The sequence below is a fragment of the Sylvia atricapilla genome, chromosome 3 (assembly GCF_009819655.1).
Source record: "Sylvia atricapilla isolate bSylAtr1 chromosome 3, bSylAtr1.pri, whole genome shotgun sequence".
NCBI lineage: Eukaryota > Metazoa > Chordata > Aves > Passeriformes > Sylviidae > Sylvia > Sylvia atricapilla.
Window position 1 is genome coordinate 82,877,352 of NC_089142.1, and position 17,510 is coordinate 82,894,861.

The following is a 17,510-nucleotide window of genomic DNA, read 5'->3' on the forward strand; positions in this document are numbered from 1 at the left end:
GGGAGGAGGGCCCCAGCTGCTGCAGGAGAATGCATGTTGCAAAAGGAGGAGTGGGGAGTAGTGTGGGCACGAGCCCTGCCCTGCTGCCAGGAACTCAGCCATGGCTCACAGACTCTTGCAGCATGAATGGCTTTCCCTCTGACTTGCAGAGGCATCAGAGACTTTGCTGCTGAAAACAGGTAGAAAGGGAGCTGTGTGCACTGAGGCTGGGTTGGAAGAAGATGGTTCAGGAATGACATGGTAAGGGAGTTTCACTGGTAGCCTCACACCACATGTCAACCCACCCGTACTGTTCCAATAGCAAGTTCCATAGCCACTCCTGCAATATCCCTTCAAAACCTGGACACCTGGCTTGGATGGCCAGCTAAAGCCTTTGGGAAAGCATGAGGAGTGCTAGACCCCTGGAGCACAGAGGAGTACTTTCCTGAAACATGATGCTGCTCATGTGTGAGCCATCCCCTGAGTGCTGGGGCCGACAGCAAGCAGCCAGCGCCCGGGACGCTCCGTGCTGCTCTCAGCGCAGGCTGACTCTGGCATGCTTCCCAGGAGCCTGCTGCGTGCTGTGCTCCTTGTGGTGTGCACAGTGGCCGTTGCTTGGAGGATGCCACAATGGAGAGGCGCGGGCTGCTGGAGAGATGGACAAATGACCCCACCTCACTGTGATCAGTCCCCGTGGCTTTGTGTGCCAGCAGTGCAGCACCAGCAGGGGACAAAACCCTCCTGCCCACAGCCAAAGGACAAGGGAAGAGGCAAAGCCAGAGAACAAAGAACTGAAGACAGAAAGAACAGTGTCTGCTGCCAAGTCTCTGCAGCCATCACTGCAAAGGAAAGCTTGAGGGAAGGAAACAAGGAAATTGCACAGGGATTTTGCAGGTGTTTTAGGGAAACGACTTCCAAGCATAGGGGAAAGGACATGGAACAGCCTTTGACAGGATTATTGAGGAGCTGTCTCCTGCCCCAGGAGAGGAATCTGTGAAAGCAGCTTTGGAGGCTACTGAAGGGTAATAAGGCAGGAGCTGAACAGGACAACAGGGTCACAAGGATGGGCACAAACCCAAAGCAGGAACAAGCCCTGGCACTACAGGCCTCTTGCTCTTTGAAAGCACAGTGCTGCCTGCAGTTTTGTGCGGAGCTAAATAATGTCCCCAGCAGGGACCCACTTATGTTTCCAGCCTGTGGTAAGCCTGGCTGGGAAAAAGATGGAGCAGCTCTTGCAACAACCCAGAGCACGGCACCCCAGGGCCACCTCTGCACTAGGGCGGGCAGAACAAGCTGCCTGTAACAGAGTCCCCTGTATAGGGATAGGGCAGCTCTAGTGAGTGCTGGCCAGGACCAGACTGGTCCCTTGTGTGTGCAGCAGCACAACCACGCTGCAGCTGGTTTTAAATGTTTAGGTTGCCCTTCCCTCAGGCAAGGGACATGGCTCCTGGCCCCATGTGCAACCTGCTCCCTGCTTAGAAAGGATTTACCCCCTGGGGCAAGGTGGGGTGGGGCAGAACGCAGGTGCCCTGTGAGCCCTGGGCTTCCGCAGGCTCAGTGCCAGCTGCTGCAATGTCGGTAGGGCACAGCCTCCCCAGCTGCAAGCGGGCACCAGGGAAGGAGAGGGAGCTCCAGGGTTGGTGACCCCCGTTAGGATCACCCTGTTCAGCCCTGGCACCAAAAGAATGGCAATGCAGAGCTTTTTTCCTGGGACGGAGCTGGGCTGAGCTGAGGCTGAGGCTGCTCATGCCAGGCCAGGCCATCAGACAGGCCAAGCCACACCAGGCCAAGCTGTGCCAATCCATGCTGAGCCATGCTATGCCAGGCAAAGCCATGTTGGCTCCACGGTAGGGTGCCAAGCCCTGTGTTGCCATGCCCGCTGGTAACAGCACCACCCAGCATAGCTGCACCGTGAGTCACAGAGGGCACGCAGGGGCAGCCCCGATGTGACTCTGGAAAACCCCAGGGCAGTGGGACCTGCCCGGAGAGGGCGCTGCTGGCACCCAGCAGCGAGGGGCAGCTGGTGGTGGTGGGGTGGGGGCTGCCAGCCGGGGCATGCAACGAGATGGTGGTGGCGTTGACCGTGACCACCTGGGCTTTAACGATTGAGGCGGTGCAGGCACAGTCCCCCCAGGCATGAGGGAAGGAAGAAAGGACACAACAGTCTGGGATATCCGCTGGGACCACCGTACCCAGCCGTGGCACTAGAAAGTTAATAAGCGCGAGGGACTAGGTGCAGTGTGTCTGCACAGAGATTCACCCAGCTACGCTGGGCTGCCGGCGGTGTGCAGCAGTCACCCGCAAATCCTTTCCTAGGGGAAAGCTGCTCCCTCTTTTCCTTCCAGCCCCGGTTTCCGTGTGCACCCAGCCCTTTCCTCAGAACAATGGTGGAAGGAGTACGCCCATCCCAGGGAGCTGGGAGAGGGTGACAGCAGACAAAACCTCACCACCAGCCTCGACCAACAATCCCCTCCCAACGTCTCTAAGCTGTCACTGCTCCTTTAATTCCTCCTCCCACTGCCCTCCCGGCTTTGCTCGTACATCCTGCCCGCCGAAACTCCACCTTCCGCGGGGCTGTACTGAGCCGGGCTGGGCTGGGCTGGGCCGGGCCGGGCTGAGCCGAAGCGGGCAGGGCGGTGGCGGCAGCAGCTTCCGTAAGTCCATCCCCCCCACCCTCACCCTTATCCGACCCCCAGCGTGGGGTTAAGCCCCGGGGGGGAGTCAGCCGCCGAGCGGGCAGGGCTGCGGGTCCCTCCGTCTCCCCCTCCCCGGCTGCTTCCTCTGTTTTCTAAGCTTATCTAGGCATGCCTCCCCTCCCATCCCCATTCTGTCTGCGGGGATTTTTGCATTAGATTACGCATCTGCAGAGACACAGCGGCTTCCCCATCGGGGCGGCGAGTAAACTGAATACCGCAGCCTCCCGGGATGCGCTGCTGATCCCAAAGCCAAGCCTGCATCCCGTCAAAGGGATGAGGTGACATAAAGGGGAGCCTGTGGGAAACGAGGGTCTTTGTCATCCGGAGGGCTGGAAAGGGCCTGAGAGCTGCTTGAGCACTGTGGGATGCCATGGGCGGCTGTGATGCCTTGCCCCGAGCTGAGTATGCGGCAGGATACCGTGTGTCAGAGCTGGTTTTGAGGAAGGGAGCTCCCCACTTCCGTTGATTTGCAAGAGCAGCTGGCAAACCAGAGGTCCGCAAAGATTTTTGGCTAGACTTCAACAGTGATGCTGCCCAAGAGTTTCGCAGTATGCGCTAAAGTGCATAAGGTGTCAGGGACCCTGCAGGAGCCAGTGTGTCTTTTTGCTCCTACCTGGGGAGGATCAGAGGTGCCTCGAGTACTGGAAAGCATCATATTGTAGTTGGATGTCACCTGTGGTGGAAAACTGCCCTGGGGGCTGGGCTTGGCTTGTCTCCTCACACCCCTTCCTCCTCTGTGGAGGACCTGCGGTGTCCATCAGCATAAGCCTGGGGAGGTGTCAGCGGCTGACCTCGTTGCTTTAAAGACCCATGTGGCTCCTCTCCCATTCTGGGGTCTGAAATGCTTCTCTTTGCTCTGCTCTGCGCTTGCGTGACCTCCGTCTGCCACTGAGCACAGCCTTCCTGAGTATTTTGAGCCACAGAGCTAAGAATAACTCGTACGGTGCCCGTGTCTGCACAGAGCTCCCCATGTCCGCAGCCATGGCCCGTGCTGGTAGGTAGGGTGGGAAAGGGTGCAGGGAAACTGTCAGGGGCTATGGAGGTTGGGGAAGTTCCCTGGCCACCGGCAGGTTGTGGTATGAGTGCCGGGGAGGGGTTGAGGTGGGATCTGAAGGTAGTTTGGGTAGCTGTACTTGGGATCCCTCCTCCCCCCTGTGTTCTCAGCAGTGTCTGGGACTGGAGAAGCCATCCTGCCAGCTCTGCAGGCACCGAGTGCCTTGCCACTGGGAGAGACTGCCAGGATGCTGTCTGCAGGGCAGGAGTTGTAGGAGGAGCTCTGTAGGTTTGGGACCATCATAGAGGAAAGAAGGGCTGGCACTGCCCTGGAGAAGGGTAGCGGATTTAGAGCATCCCAGACCAGGCGGCGTGATGGGGAAGAATAGAATTTTTTCTTCTGAAAAGCTTCTGGCTAGGACAGCCACATGGGTTAGCAGCCAAGTTTATGCCCTATGTATGTGCCAGGAGCTTGCACCCTATTCACTGTTGCCTGCCTTCCCTTTAGCTATCACAGCACTTTGTGACAAGGAAAGCCGCCTCTTTGGAGCCAGCTGTACCCTGCTCCCCTGGGATAGGGTACTGGGGAAAGAGTGGGCCAGCACTGGCATTCCAGTTTGCTGCTGAGTGGGTTGCTGGCTCCCGGCTTATTTACCCAAGGACTACACCACTTTCTCACATAGAGAAACCTCTGAAGTATTCGGCACCAGCCCAGCCAAGCAGGAGCTGAGATGGCTGCGGAGTGGGGCAGGATGAGCCGCAGGTGCCAGTGGGCTGGTGGTGTAGGCACCTACCCTATGGCCCTGCTGCAGGTGACACTGCTTGCATGGAGGCTTGGAGCAGGCAGCCCCAGAGGCCCCATTCCGGCCTGGGCGGTGCGGTGGCTCTGAGCGCTGGCTGCTGCCATGGTGCCTGGACAGGGCTGAGGGCAGCTGGACGCCGGGAGCGGAGCTGGGACTTGCCCACGGCAGCGGGCGCGGTGGGGCAGGGCTGCAGGGCCAGACATGCCTGGCAGCTGTGTCAAGCTGCTTCGAAGCTCCTGGCCGTGAGCTGCTGGTCAAAGCCCCGGGAGGTTGGCCAGGGCAGGGAGAGGTGCGGCGTGGGGGCTCTGCGGTGTCTGTCCTGCCCCGCTCTCCCTGGTACCGGGGTGCCCCGCTGGACTCCGTAATCCCTTCCCGGTGTCCCCCAGCAGGCTGCTCCACTGGCGGTCGACAAGCCTTGAGTCATCCTCCCTGTGTGTGGGTGCCGTCCCGCCCCTTCCTTCCCTGTCCTTCTCTGGCCCCATAGCTAGAGGTATCTGCGCCCCGCTGGGCTCCTCCCTACCCGACCCTATTGACTCAGTGCTCAGGCAGCCGCGCCGGCTCTCGGAGAAAAGGAGAGGGAGAGGCCCCTGGGGGTGGGAGAAGCTGCGGGCGGCCGCTGACGCCTTCCCGGCCGAGGCGGAGCAGGGACGAGGGAAGAAGCCGGAAAGCTGCGCCGGGAGAGGCTGACGAAGTTGGAATGCGTCTCAAATTCCTCCGGGCACTGCCTTTTGGCGTAGCGGGGACAGGACAGGACCCGTGAGCTAGGTGCTAGGGGACTGCCTCCTCCCAGCCAGCCCTCAGCAGTGCTTTGCCCCCTTGGTGTTCCCTAAAGACAGCAGGGCTGCAGCAGCCAGGCTGGAGGGCAGGGCTCAGAACGGGGCTGCTGCTGGAGATGAGGTCTGGGAGGTTCTCCTGGTGTGTGTTCTCCCTTGGGTGCTCTGTGTGTCACTGGGCTCACTGTGCCAGGCCAGTGCTGCTGGAGAAGGTCCCTGCTGTGGGAGTGGTGGGGAACTGAGGATTCAGCCTCCAAGCCTGGCTCTGTGTGATGGCTGATATCCCCAGGGGAGACCAAGGTCGTGGGCCCTGCCTGAGCATGGCCATGCCTGTTCTGTTGCAGGGAGTGGAGCAGAGGGTAGCAGTGCTGGTGCCCAGCTATGATGCCCTTTGGCGGGATGGCTGCTCGACTGCAGAGAGACCGCCTGAGAGCCGAGGGGCTCGGCCAGCACAACAATGCCATCAAGTACCTCAACCAGGATTATGAGGCCCTCAAGCAGCAGTGCATTGAGAGTGGCACCCTCTTCAGGGATCCCCAATTCCCAGCTGGCCCAACTGCCCTTGGATTCAAGGAGCTGGGCCCACACTCCAGCAAGACGCGGGGAGTGGAGTGGAAGCGTCCGTCGGTAAGTGCTGGGGTTGCTTCTTCTCAGGCTGGGCTGGCATCCTTACCCTGCACATCTGCACTGATGTGGTGTGCTGAGCTGCAGGCTGGCCCTTGCCGCCATCCCTCAGTGCTCAAAGTCCCTGGAGTGCTGCAGAGCCACTTTCCCAAGGGCCCAGGGCTGTTCCCCAGGAGCGTACACTCTGAAAAGCATTGTGTCTAGTAGGCACTGCTTCATCTGGGCAGCAGACTGTGAGCTTCAGAACAGGTGGGTTGTATTGTTGCTTCTAGGTGTCATGGCACGGATGTGTCACCCTCAGTAGCTGGGGCTTTTGAGAGTGCATGTCCCCTGGCTCCATAAGGGCAAGGGGAATGTCATCCAGCCATGTCCTCCCATGGATACAGCAGATCTTGCCTTGCCTTACCATGATGGCCTTGGGGTTGCAGTCAAGCAGCCTTCCCTAGCAGAGGGCAGGGGGGGTGCATCTCACAGGGACCGTGCACCATTTCTCTCAAGTCAGAGCTGCAGTGGGTGCCAGCCCTGCTAAAGCCCAGGCCCTGCCAAGATCCAGCAGCAGCATCTGATTCTGTCCTTCTGCAGGAATTAGTGGATGACCCTCAATTCATCGTTGGCGGTGCCACTCGGACGGACATCTGCCAGGGGGCTCTGGGTGAGTGTTGAAGCTTTGTGCCTGAACCTTGGTCCAGACAGTTGTAACCAAGGAGAGTTGATTGGCCCTTTCCACTCAGTGAGTGGAAACTGCAAGTCAGGGGGCATCCTGTGCCTCCTGGTAGCTCCAGGTTAAAGCTCCACAAAAATGAGTTGATGCATGGACAGCTTGACCATGCTGAGATCAATGGAGATTCTGGGTGCATCCATGCCTGACACATGCTGAAAACAATGCTGGGAGCTGTTCCAAAGAGCTCCCTGCTTTGGTAAATGGTGAGGGATGGCTGCATGACAGTAGCAAACTGAGATGGTGGTGGTGGTGACAAACTGCTTACGAAGCAATGTGGTGTGGCAGAAGGAAATCGAGAGATGTACAAGTGATGATTTGTCTTTTCTCCAGGAGTGTCTCCCAAGGCAAAGGCACTGAGGCAAGGAGAGAAGTATTAATGGGCTGGGCAGGCCAGCAGAGTTAAACCAAAACTGGGATTTTGTGACCATCAGAAACAGATCTTGGTTCCACAGCCAATGTTGTCCTGATTGGGAGCAAGTAGGACACTTGATTGGGAGTACTGTATACTTTAGCACATTAAGCATGCTGTTTTCAGGGCTGAGTACATTTAATATATCCAGTAGTTAGGACAAACTTGAGGAGGCAACTGGAGTGCATAACAGCCCAAAGCACTGTGGTAGTGTTCACTTGGTCATTAAAAACTCGGAAATGGCGTTTTGTCAAACCACAACCCAGTTACAGGTTACCCAGGCTCAAGGCTAAGGTGTGAAAGGCTTCAAAGGAAAAAGAGAATCAAGGCAAATAATTTAAAGCACAGTTCTGGCCTGGAGCAGCACTTGTGGTTAAGATCACTCGGAAGGAAAAGTGCGGTGGCATTGCTTGTAATTTGAAAAGCTGGGGCAGCAGCATGAAACCACTTGCTTGCTAAAATGGCTTTTTACATGCCAAGTGTAATTCTGCTGAAAAACTTGCTGTTCGAGATATGGAGGGCAGTCATATTAACGAGTTCCAGGAATGATACAGGTTAACACGTGGCCAGAGTGTAATAAGCCAGGTGCTAATGTATCAGTCTCTGAGGGTCCAGCCTTAGCATAGAAGTGGCCACTCAATTAGCAGGAGGGCTCTTCAGAGGTGTTTTGTAAATCAAAAGGTTTAATAAATAAAAATAACAAAATAACAAACATTACAGAAAACAAATGATAAGCGGAGTACAGGTATCAGAGAAAACCTCAGACACCCTGCTACAAACACTCCAAAAAGCCCTTTTACTTCCTTAGTGCTCTTTCTTAAATACTGAATGTTCTAGGAGGGACAATTTGGCTTGCAGCCAATAAGATCACCAAGAGGCTTTGACTTACACTCTCAGAGCTCAATCCATGTCCTTGTGCTGGCACTCAGCCAATTACAATGAGAAAAATACAGGACTTTTTAGCTGAACTTTTTTAAATGTCTAAAGGTAAACTGAAACTCTTTCCCTTTTTGGAAGCACTTGCTGGGTGTGGGAAATGCATTCCTACACAGGAGGGTCCAGATGGCTGCAGGAGGGGGCTGTTGGTACTTACTGTGTGTGGTGCTCTGGACACAGGCTCCTGCTGAGGGAGGAACGTTCCCTGTAGCCTTGAGCTAATACTTTTCTCTGTGGGCAGGCTGAGCAAGCCTGCATCCCTGAGTTCTGCTTGCTGGACCTTCTCTGTTTTTTCCATGGACTTTTTGAACTGGGTTGCCCAAAATACTTGCAAGAGAGCACACCATGGGCTCCTAAACATCCATCACCTATCCTCCCAGCTAGAGAGGTGATGGGTACTCCTAGCAGCTTCTTCTCCTTCTCCAGGTGACTGCTGGCTGCTGGCTGCCATTGGCTCCCTCACGCTCAACGAGGAGCTCCTGCACCGTGTGGTGCCCCATGGACAGAGCTTCCAGGAGGACTATGCTGGAATCTTTCACTTCCAGGTGGGCTGGGAGCTTTTGGTCCTCCACAGCTGGTGGGCTGTGGTGGAAGCAAGGTTGGTTGGTTGAGGCCATCCCTCTGGGGTAGGGATGAGCAAGCCATGTGATGCTCTGAGCTCACCCCAGTGTCTCCTCACCCCCCAGATCTGGCAGTTCGGTGAGTGGGTGGACGTGGTGGTGGATGACCTGCTGCCCACCAAGGACGGGGAACTGCTGTTTGTCCACTCGGCGGAGTGCACCGAGTTCTGGAGTGCTCTGCTGGAAAAGGCCTATGCCAAGTGGGTATCCCCGTGGTGGGCAGGTGGGCATGTAGAGGGTGTGGAGGGAAGGGAGTCTCCTCTGTCCCTGGCCCTGCCTGTGCTGGGTGGCAGGGCAGCTGCCATGTGCTACCTCCTGGTCTCCTCACGCACCCCGCAGGCTGAACGGCTGCTACGAGTCGCTCTCGGGGGGCAGCACCACCGAGGGCTTCGAGGACTTCACAGGCGGCGTGGCAGAGATGTACGACCTGAAGCGGCCGCCGCGCAACATGGCCCACATCATCCGCAAGGCGCTGGAGAGGGGCTCCCTGCTGGGCTGCTCCATCGACGTGAGTGACGTGCCAGGATGAGCCGGGCTCGGCTGTGCCTCTGCCCTGGCCAAAGTGAGGCCTCACAGCCCAAGGCTGTATCAGCAGTCCCGTCGCTGCGACACCGGGTGGGAGGTCACTTCTTTGCCCTCTTACCACAGCACCCTTTCCAGAGCCAGTGTGGCAGCCCTGCGGCGCAACACGTGGCGCTGCAGCCCAGATGCTGTGAATGGGCTTCTTTGGATGGAGTGAGATTGTTCATCTCAAGTGCAGGACAAGTTGAGATTGTTCATCTCAACTGCCTACAACTCTGGCCATGTTTTGCATCAGCAAATTATCTGAAGCAGGGTTTTTAAATTCTGAAATTTGGGTGGTTCCTTGATGGATCTTCAGTGTCCTCTGCTAAGGAAACTGTCTTCAAATTGTCCACAACCAGCAACCTTTGAGCACAGGGAGCTGCTACCTTCTACTTCTCTTGGCTTGGAGCAGTGCAAAGCAAAGAGAATTCTACACACAGTGGAGGAATGGGGTAGGAATAAGACTACATTAATTCAGTCCTATTGACTTAAGCATTACACATTCTCCTCAGATCACAAGTGCCTTTGATATGGAAGCAGTGACCTTCAAGAAGCTGGTGAAGGGTCATGCCTATTCTGTCACAGCCTTCAGAGATGTGAGTCACCTAGATTAGAATTTAATAGCAATAGCAACCTGGCCAGTGGCATTGGCTCCACCTCCTGTGTCTGGTGTCTGGCAGGTGAATTACCGGGGTCAGCAGGAGCAACTCATCCGCATCAGGAACCCCTGGGGTCAGGTGGAGTGGACTGGAGCCTGGAGTGATGGGTAAGCAGGACAGAAGGGATGGCAGTCTCACTCTGTCAGGCCAGCAAGCGCTGCACACACAGCAGCCAAGCACGGGGCAATGCTGAGGGGAGGCTCACAGTGTGCAGAGCCCTTTGCATCAGAAAGAGGGGAGTTGAAGCCCAACTCTGAACTGCTCTCAGGAGTCCCTGTCTAATTGTCTGTCTCATGCCATTCCAGTTCCTCTGAGTGGAACAATATTGACCCTGATGAGAGGGAAGAGCTGCAGCTGAAAATGGAGGATGGAGAGTTCTGGTGAGTGCTGGAGCAAAGTGCTGCTCTATTTCAGCAGCTAGTCAAGGGAAGAGCAGAGAAGCTGGGGAGAGATCCTGTCGTCATGCTTCACCTGAAGCGCATGACCTACCTTTATGAGCTGGCTTTCCAGCACTGGAAAGCTTGCCAGCATTTTCTCATCTGATCTAGTTAATAATTTTCCTCCCTTGAAGGAATTTCAGACCAACTAAATCCAAAATAAACATCTAGGAAGAGTAAATATCCCTTCTTACCCAAACCCAGCATGAGGCTTTAAATAAGCTATAACTGTTAAGGGTAAAAGATTTTACTGTCACTTAATTCTCAAAAAATGTTATCTGGGTCCAGAGCTGCTTGTGCTCTCCTCCCTCCCCACAGCAGTGCCCTGGCCTCAGCCCCTACTTGCCTCCCACAGGATGTCTTTCCGGGACTTCATGAGGGAGTTCTCCAGGCTCGAGATCTGCAACCTGACCCCGGATGCCCTCACCAAGGATGAGCTCAGCCGATGGCACACACAGGTGTTCGAGGGCACGTGGCGCCGAGGCAGCACTGCCGGGGGCTGCAGGAATCACCCAGGTACCTCTGACCTCCATGTCTCTGCTCTTGGCAGCCTGATGAAACCAGGGGTCTCATCCACACATCCTCTTCCTCCTAGCCACATTCTGGATCAACCCCCAGTTTAAGATCAAGTTGCTGGAAGAAGATGACGACCCTGGGGACGATGAGGTGGCCTGCAGCTTCCTGGTGGCTCTGATGCAGAAGCACCGGCGGCGGGAGCGGCGGGTGGGAGGTGACATGCACACCATCGGCTTTGCTGTCTATGAGGTAACCCCTGCCTGCCTGTCTTCCTTGGGACAGGCTCAGCACTGCCAGTCCCACCTCAATCCCAGTCCTCAATAAAATCTTTTCCACCAGCTGTGGCCAACTGTGGGCTAATGTCCCTCATCCTGTGCTCCCTGCAGCTGTATGTATGGGAAAAAATTCTGATTTTTTCCCCTTTTCTCTCCTGTCTGCAGGTTCCTGAGGAGGTATGTCCTGAGCTGTCACAGCCTACCCCATCTTGGAGGGAAGCACAAGACTGAGCAAAAATAGGTTGATGTATCCAGTAGCATGGGAGCTCCCACAGCACTTGCCATGACTAGGGTGCTAGTGGGTGCTGGGCACCTCCATGTGGGAGGGAGGGATGGCTCCTACTGGATGGGCGGGGCAGGGCTGTTATACCTGATGCAGCTGCTGCTGGTCCCACTGCTCCCTGTGGTTGCTTCCCATTGTCCACAAGCACATTCCTTCCCCCAGGCCCAGGGCATGCAGAATGTGCACTTGAAGAAAGACTTCTTCCTGCGAAACCAGTCCCGGGCACGGTCTGAGACCTTCATCAACCTGCGGGAGGTGAGCAACCAGATCCGGCTGCCCCCCGGCGAGTACATCGTGGTGCCCTCCACCTTCGAACCACACAAGGAGGCCGACTTCGTCCTGCGGGTCTTCACCGAGAAGCAGTCGGACACAGCGTGAGTCCTGGCCTGGGAGGGACACCCCGTGTCAGTGAGCACTGGGCTGTTCCTCACTGCAGGCAGCCTGCTGGCTGGGGACCTGCACATCACTTAGCTTTCCCCTTTCTGCCCCAGGGAGCTGGATGAGGAGATCTCGGCAGATCTGGCAGATGAGGTAGGAGCCGCCACTTTGGATTCGCTAGTGCTGAAGGCTCCAGCACTTGGGAGAGGGAGCTACAGGCAGGGAGTGGCTGTCTTGAGTCTAGGATGTCACTGTGGCTGGAGAGAGACTAGCAAGGTTGGGATGATGGGGATGTGGGAATTAACAAAGATGAGAAGAACAAAGAGCTTAATTTCCAGTTGGTGTTTACTGAGCCTGTTGTTTAGCCTGGGTCTGACCACTAACCTCTCCTTTCTGCTTTGCATCACCCCAGGAGGAAATAACTGAGGATGACATAGAAGATAGCTTCAAGAACATGTTCCAGCAGCTGGCAGGGGAGGTGGGTATGGCTGCACCAAGCTCTGGGAGGCCCTTTTAGGGAGGGGAGGGGACAGGACCAAACCCCTCACCATGGGAGTTCCAGCCCACCCCACGCTCACTCAGTCCCATCCTGCAGACTAAGTCCATCTTTGCTGTGTCTCAGCCCAGCTGCCCACAGGAATGGTGTAACAGGGGCAAATTCGGGGAAGAGCATCTAGCTGTGACCAAAACTCTTCTGAGTGTACAAGAAATGTAATGGTATCCTCACGTTTTGTGACTAAGGCAGAGATGTTTAGACAGGATGGGGATAATGGCCACAAGTGGGGTGGAGAGCAGGCAAAGGGTGATGCTAACTCTGCTTCTGCTCCAGGACATGGAAATCAGCGTCTTTGAGCTTCGGACTATTCTGAACAGAGTCATCTCTAGACGTAAGCACTACTCTTTCTACCCCTTGCTCCCTGCAGCCCAGGCTCACTCAGCAGGTTGGGTTTTGATGCATGTGCTCAGCTTCCTCCTTTCTCCTCAGACAAAGATCTGAAAACAGATGGGTTCAGCCTGGACTCCTGCCGCAACATGGTCAACCTGATGGATGTATCCTTTTGGTGCTGTGGGCCAGGGCTAGTTTTCATGGTGCTCAGCCTGCAAGAAACAAGACTTGTCTCTTGGGGCTGGGGCTTGGCTCTCCAGCAGTGCCACAGCTATTTAACTGGGGGAGGAAAGGAAGGGGTCCTTATGGCTCCAGGGCCACCTGCCCTGCACTCTTCGACTTTAGCAGCAGGTTTTTTGGCAAGGGCCATCACTTCCGCTGCTTCCTTGGGCCCTGGCTCTGCCACCAAAAGCCCAAGTATGATCCTGCACCATGCCTTCTACTTTCACCTCCAGGAGGAAGTTCCTGGGTTTCACTTCCCATGGGCTCACTAGTCTGATGTGCTGTTGTGCCACACCCAGCCTTTGAGGCACTCCTCAAAGAGAACAAGGACGATTTGGCTTCTTTCCTCCAAACTGTCCTGTCCAGCTGTTGCGGATGAGTCAAGTGACAGGAACCATGGCCAGTGTTCTGCTTGTACAAGGATATGAAGCTGGGGGAGGCCAGGAGCACCTCTGAGCCCCTCTACAGCCTGGCCCTATAATATTCCTTTTTGCTGCAAGCCAGCCCAGCTTTGGTCCAAGGATAGCACAGCAATGTGCTTCCTACAGCAGCAGCACAGCTTCTCCCAGGAAGTGGCATGGCTGCTAGTTCAAGTGTTCCCCTTTCCTTGCTGGGTTGCAGACTCTTATTTTGCTGATGCTGCAGGATAGAGGGGAAGGTTGGGGGAAAAAATTAGGCAGGCCAAGTGTGCCCAGGCTTTTCTTGCCTCCTGTGGCTGGGATCTGGTAGCTTTGCCTTTGTACTCCCTCTTTCTTTGCTGCTTTGACCTCCTTGACCCTCTGCTCCCCAGAAAGACGGTAGTGCCCGCCTCGGGCTGGTGGAATTCCAGATCCTGTGGAACAAGATCCGGAGCTGGCTGGTGAGGAGGAAAGAGGGCATGGTGCACTGCACAGGGGGAGCACCCCTCCTGGGGCAGCGAGGAGTGGGGACGGCCAGCCTGGAGGCCACAGGAGGGCCTCCCCTTCATGTTCTCTGTGATGTTTTTGCAGACAATCTTTCGTCAGTATGACCTGGATAAGTCAGGCACCATGAGCTCCTATGAGATGCGCATGGCTCTAGAGTCAGCCGGTAGGTCTGGAGAAGGATGGGACTGGGCTGGAGGCTGGGGAGGAGGCTCCTACTGTCAGAGTCATGTCCCAAATAGCAGGAGGCGAGTGTAACCAGCCTATATTGCATGCTTGAAGCCAACCCATTGTAGTGAGATGTGGCCCGGGTATGCACCAGGCTTTCTGCATCACAGCTGTGCCAAGTGTTGGAGCCTCAGAGTTAGAGACGCATGCAAGATGGTCCCAGCCTCTGTCCCCTCTGACCTGCAGAATCCCATCCTGGCAAAGCAGAGGCCTGGGGGTGGTTCACTGAGCTAACTAGTCATATATGGCTGCAGGGAGACCATCCTGTCTTCCTGTTGAAGCTGGACACGGTGTCCTTCCTTAGGTGCATTGGTGGACCTTTTGTGTGGGTGCACGGACTTTCACAACTGCACCCTGCTCTCCTGCCTCCCTAGAGGGCTGACTGCTCTCTGCCTTGCAGGTTTCAAGCTGAACAACAAGCTGCATCAGGTGGTGGTGGCCCGCTATGCAGACAATGACATGGGCGTGGACTTTGACAACTTTGTCTGCTGCCTCCTGAAGCTGGAGACTATGTTCAGTGAGTGATGGCCCTGGGGAAGGGGAGGTAGGAACAGAGAGATGCATTGCTCACTTTGCTTGTGTCTCTGCAGGGTTCTTCCGTAGCATGGACCCTGAAGGCACTGGCACTGCTGTCATGAACCTTTCTGAGGTGAGAGTTCAGCCCAGTGAAAGTTGGGGTGGGAAACAAGGGGACACAGCATTAGGGGCACCTGGAGTGGGTGGTAGAAAGCCCAGCCACCTGGGTAGGGAAAGAATCCATAAAATATCAAGACAAATAAACAGGACTGCTGCAGGCTCTGTGTTTCTTGGAGGGCTGTTAAAGTTGACTCATGAGGACATGCCAAAAATGCACCCTGCTCATCCCTTCTCCCTCTCCTTCCCAGTGGCTGCTGCTGACGATGTGTGGCTAGGAGTTACAACAGATCCGCTGCAGCTGGGACACCCAATGGGCCAGGCCCACTCCAAGTGCCTCCCCTTGGATCCATGGATACAGGATACTCTTCCTCCCTTGCTCCATCCCACGCAGAGCCACCAGCCCTGCCTCCCAGCAAGCCTCACACCATCTTCTCCAGTGGACCAGGGGTCAAGGCAGGCAGAGGATTCCCTTCTCCTCTTCTGGGCTGGGCTTCTTTCCACTCCCCCTTCCTCGCTTTCACCCCAGAACAGGAGGAGGGCGAGCAGCATGGGGTACCTGTGAATCCCTGCACGGTGGCAGGCTGGGGGCCAGCTGCAGAGCAGGGAGAGGCAGCTGCTGGGGCATGAGGGGGAGGACACTCGTATTGCTTGCTCTAGTGCTGACCCATCCCCTCCAGCACACATTGCCTGTCTCTGCACCCACACCTGGGAGCATCAGCACATATTGCCTTGCTCTGGCAGCAGGTTCCTGAGGGAGTCAGAGTGGCCTTCTGGGAGGAGGAATGACCATACTCAATATCACGAAGCCCTTGCAGCATACTTACCACCACTAAGCACGACCAAAGCATGGAGCCTGCTGGCTCTTTTCTGCGTGGCCTTCAACACATCCCTTCCATCCCATGCCTATGCCCACCACTGGTGCAAGCCCTACAACTCAAGCACTGACTGTTTTGGGGCTCCTCTGTCATGTGAACACATGTGACCCTGTAGTGCAGCAGCTGAAGCTCCTCTTGTCCACGTAGGCACAGCTATGCCATCACTGTCACAGCAGCCTGGCCTCCCCTCCCATCCCTGGGAGCTCCTGGGACATCTGCTGCCCTTGGTCATGACCCACAGCAGGGCTAGGGGGTACAGCACCCAAGAGGCAATGCCTTCCTCCAGAGAGCAGGAGGTGGTGTTTTAGGGGGGGTCTTCAGCACGGAGTTGGGTTTTTTCTCCCAATCCCTCATCCTCCCACACTGTAACACTCCTCTTATCTTGGGCTCCTTTGCCCAGTGCGGATGAACTCCAGTGCCAACATATTTGCACTTCTCTGTGCTACTCCATTCCTCTCACCTTCTTCTGGGGTAATGGGGTGGCTCCAGCCTGGCAGTGGGTGAGGGCCCGTCCCCTGCCCTGTGGAGGCAGGCAGGCAATTTGCTTCCCCCAGACCCCTGTTGTCACTGGAGGATGCACCTGCAGCAATAACCACTGTTGCCTGCTCGGCAGCTCTGCTTCCTCACCCAGCTCACTGTGCTCTCCAGGAATAAACAGATCTGTTAAGATATGTGGTCTGGGAGGTGTTTTGGGGTCTACATCCTCCCTCTGCTCACCATGGTCTCATGCAGAGCCAAGCCCAGGTCACGCTGCTTGCCCAGCCTGTGGCACAGATGGAGCAGCACCATCAGGGCACGTCTTGTGGTGGGGCTGGAGATGTCCACATTCCCTAGGACTTTAAAAATCTTTCTTTACATGGGTGTCTTAACATGGGTGTCTTAACGCTGCCTTAACACATGGGGAAGCACTAAGTAAGAGAGGAAAGGGAGCACTGCTCTTAAAGAAAGGTGTCTTGTAGAGGCTGTGAAGGGGAAAGAGGATCCGCTTGGATAGGATGGAGTTAGCTATAGAGCTAGTGGAAATGAAGAACAGCCTGGAACTCTGGGCCCTGGAAGGGGACCAAAAGAGGTATATTTCTTCCCTGGGTAGAGCCTGTGGGAAGTGAATGTTCTCCTCTGCTTCCTTTGAGGTCATGCGAAGTATAGCTAGAAGCAGAAGAGTTCCACAAAAATGACAGTGGAGTGCTGGATGATGGGGCTTTTCATAGCATGGCTCAGAGCAAGGATGCTGTCAGTCCTTACTCACACTCCAAAAGGACATTGCAGCCTGGATGGCCCAGGGGTACTCAGCATTTGTAAGAGGAGTGACCTTGGATACCTTATCCATTCCAGCATCTCAATATCCCTTATACGGGTGCCCTTTGGACCAGCCCAGCTCTCTGGGACCACAAACCTCTGGGACACCTCTCTGTGTCCCCACAGTGGGGCAGTACCCAGTTTTGGGGCAAGCCAGCCTGGCTCAGCGCATGGACAGGAGCTGAGGTGTGCCAGCAGGAGGAAACAGCCCTCCAGCTGCCTCACAAGGCCGCCCTCTCCTACAGAGGCTTCCCAGGGCTGGATAGAGTTGGGCTACTTGTGCTTGTTTCTTGACAACCTGTGAGATGAGCTGCCTCCCTTTGGGGTGGGAGTACCTTAGGGCTTGCCAGCCCAGGCTTCCTGCTACTCCATGCAATCCCAAATCCCCTGCCAAACAAGGCTCAGGTGGGACAGAACAGCGGACAGGCAGGGGTGCAGGCAGGCAGAGCTGTCCCAGCTGCAGGGCCTCATCATGCACACACAGGCCCAATTATAGGGCATGGTGACACGCTGGCTTTGAGATGACAGGTGCCCCTGGCATAGCCTTACCAGAAGCCCCCTCCCTCCCTCCCTCCCTCTAGGTGCCAGCTGGTAGATCCCTTCCCTCGCCGGCCCTGGCAGCTGGCAGAGGGTCAGCAGGTGGAGACTTCCCCAGCTGCCAGCTAATGCCGCTAAAAGCAGCCTGGCTCATCCTCCTCATTGCAAGGGGGACAAGGAAGATGCCCATGAGATGCCTTAAATGCTGAGGTGAGGCGAGGTGAGTAGAAAGGGGGCAAGATGTGACCAAACCTGCTCTTAG

General features: G+C 55.9%; 1 protein-coding gene across 1 annotated transcript; it reads left to right on the forward strand.

Moving 5' to 3' along the window:
- The first annotated feature begins 2,521 nt into the window (after window positions 1-2,521).
- CAPN11 (calpain 11) lies at window positions 2,522-16,081 on the forward strand. Its single transcript, XM_066315990.1, has 22 exons — window positions 2,522-2,633; window positions 5,589-5,871; window positions 6,451-6,520; window positions 8,361-8,479; window positions 8,621-8,754; window positions 8,894-9,062; window positions 9,631-9,714; window positions 9,799-9,884; window positions 10,083-10,157; window positions 10,570-10,730; window positions 10,810-10,979; window positions 11,171-11,182; window positions 11,451-11,662; window positions 11,780-11,819; window positions 12,079-12,144; window positions 12,496-12,553; window positions 12,652-12,716; window positions 13,565-13,633; window positions 13,764-13,842; window positions 14,305-14,421; window positions 14,495-14,553; window positions 14,789-16,081. The coding sequence occupies exons 2-22, from the start codon at window positions 5,626-5,628 to the stop codon at window positions 14,813-14,815; spliced, it is 2,118 nt and encodes a 705-aa protein (XP_066172087.1). The 5' UTR covers window positions 2,522-2,633; window positions 5,589-5,625; the 3' UTR covers window positions 14,816-16,081.
- Window positions 16,082-17,510: the final 1,429 nt, after the last annotated feature.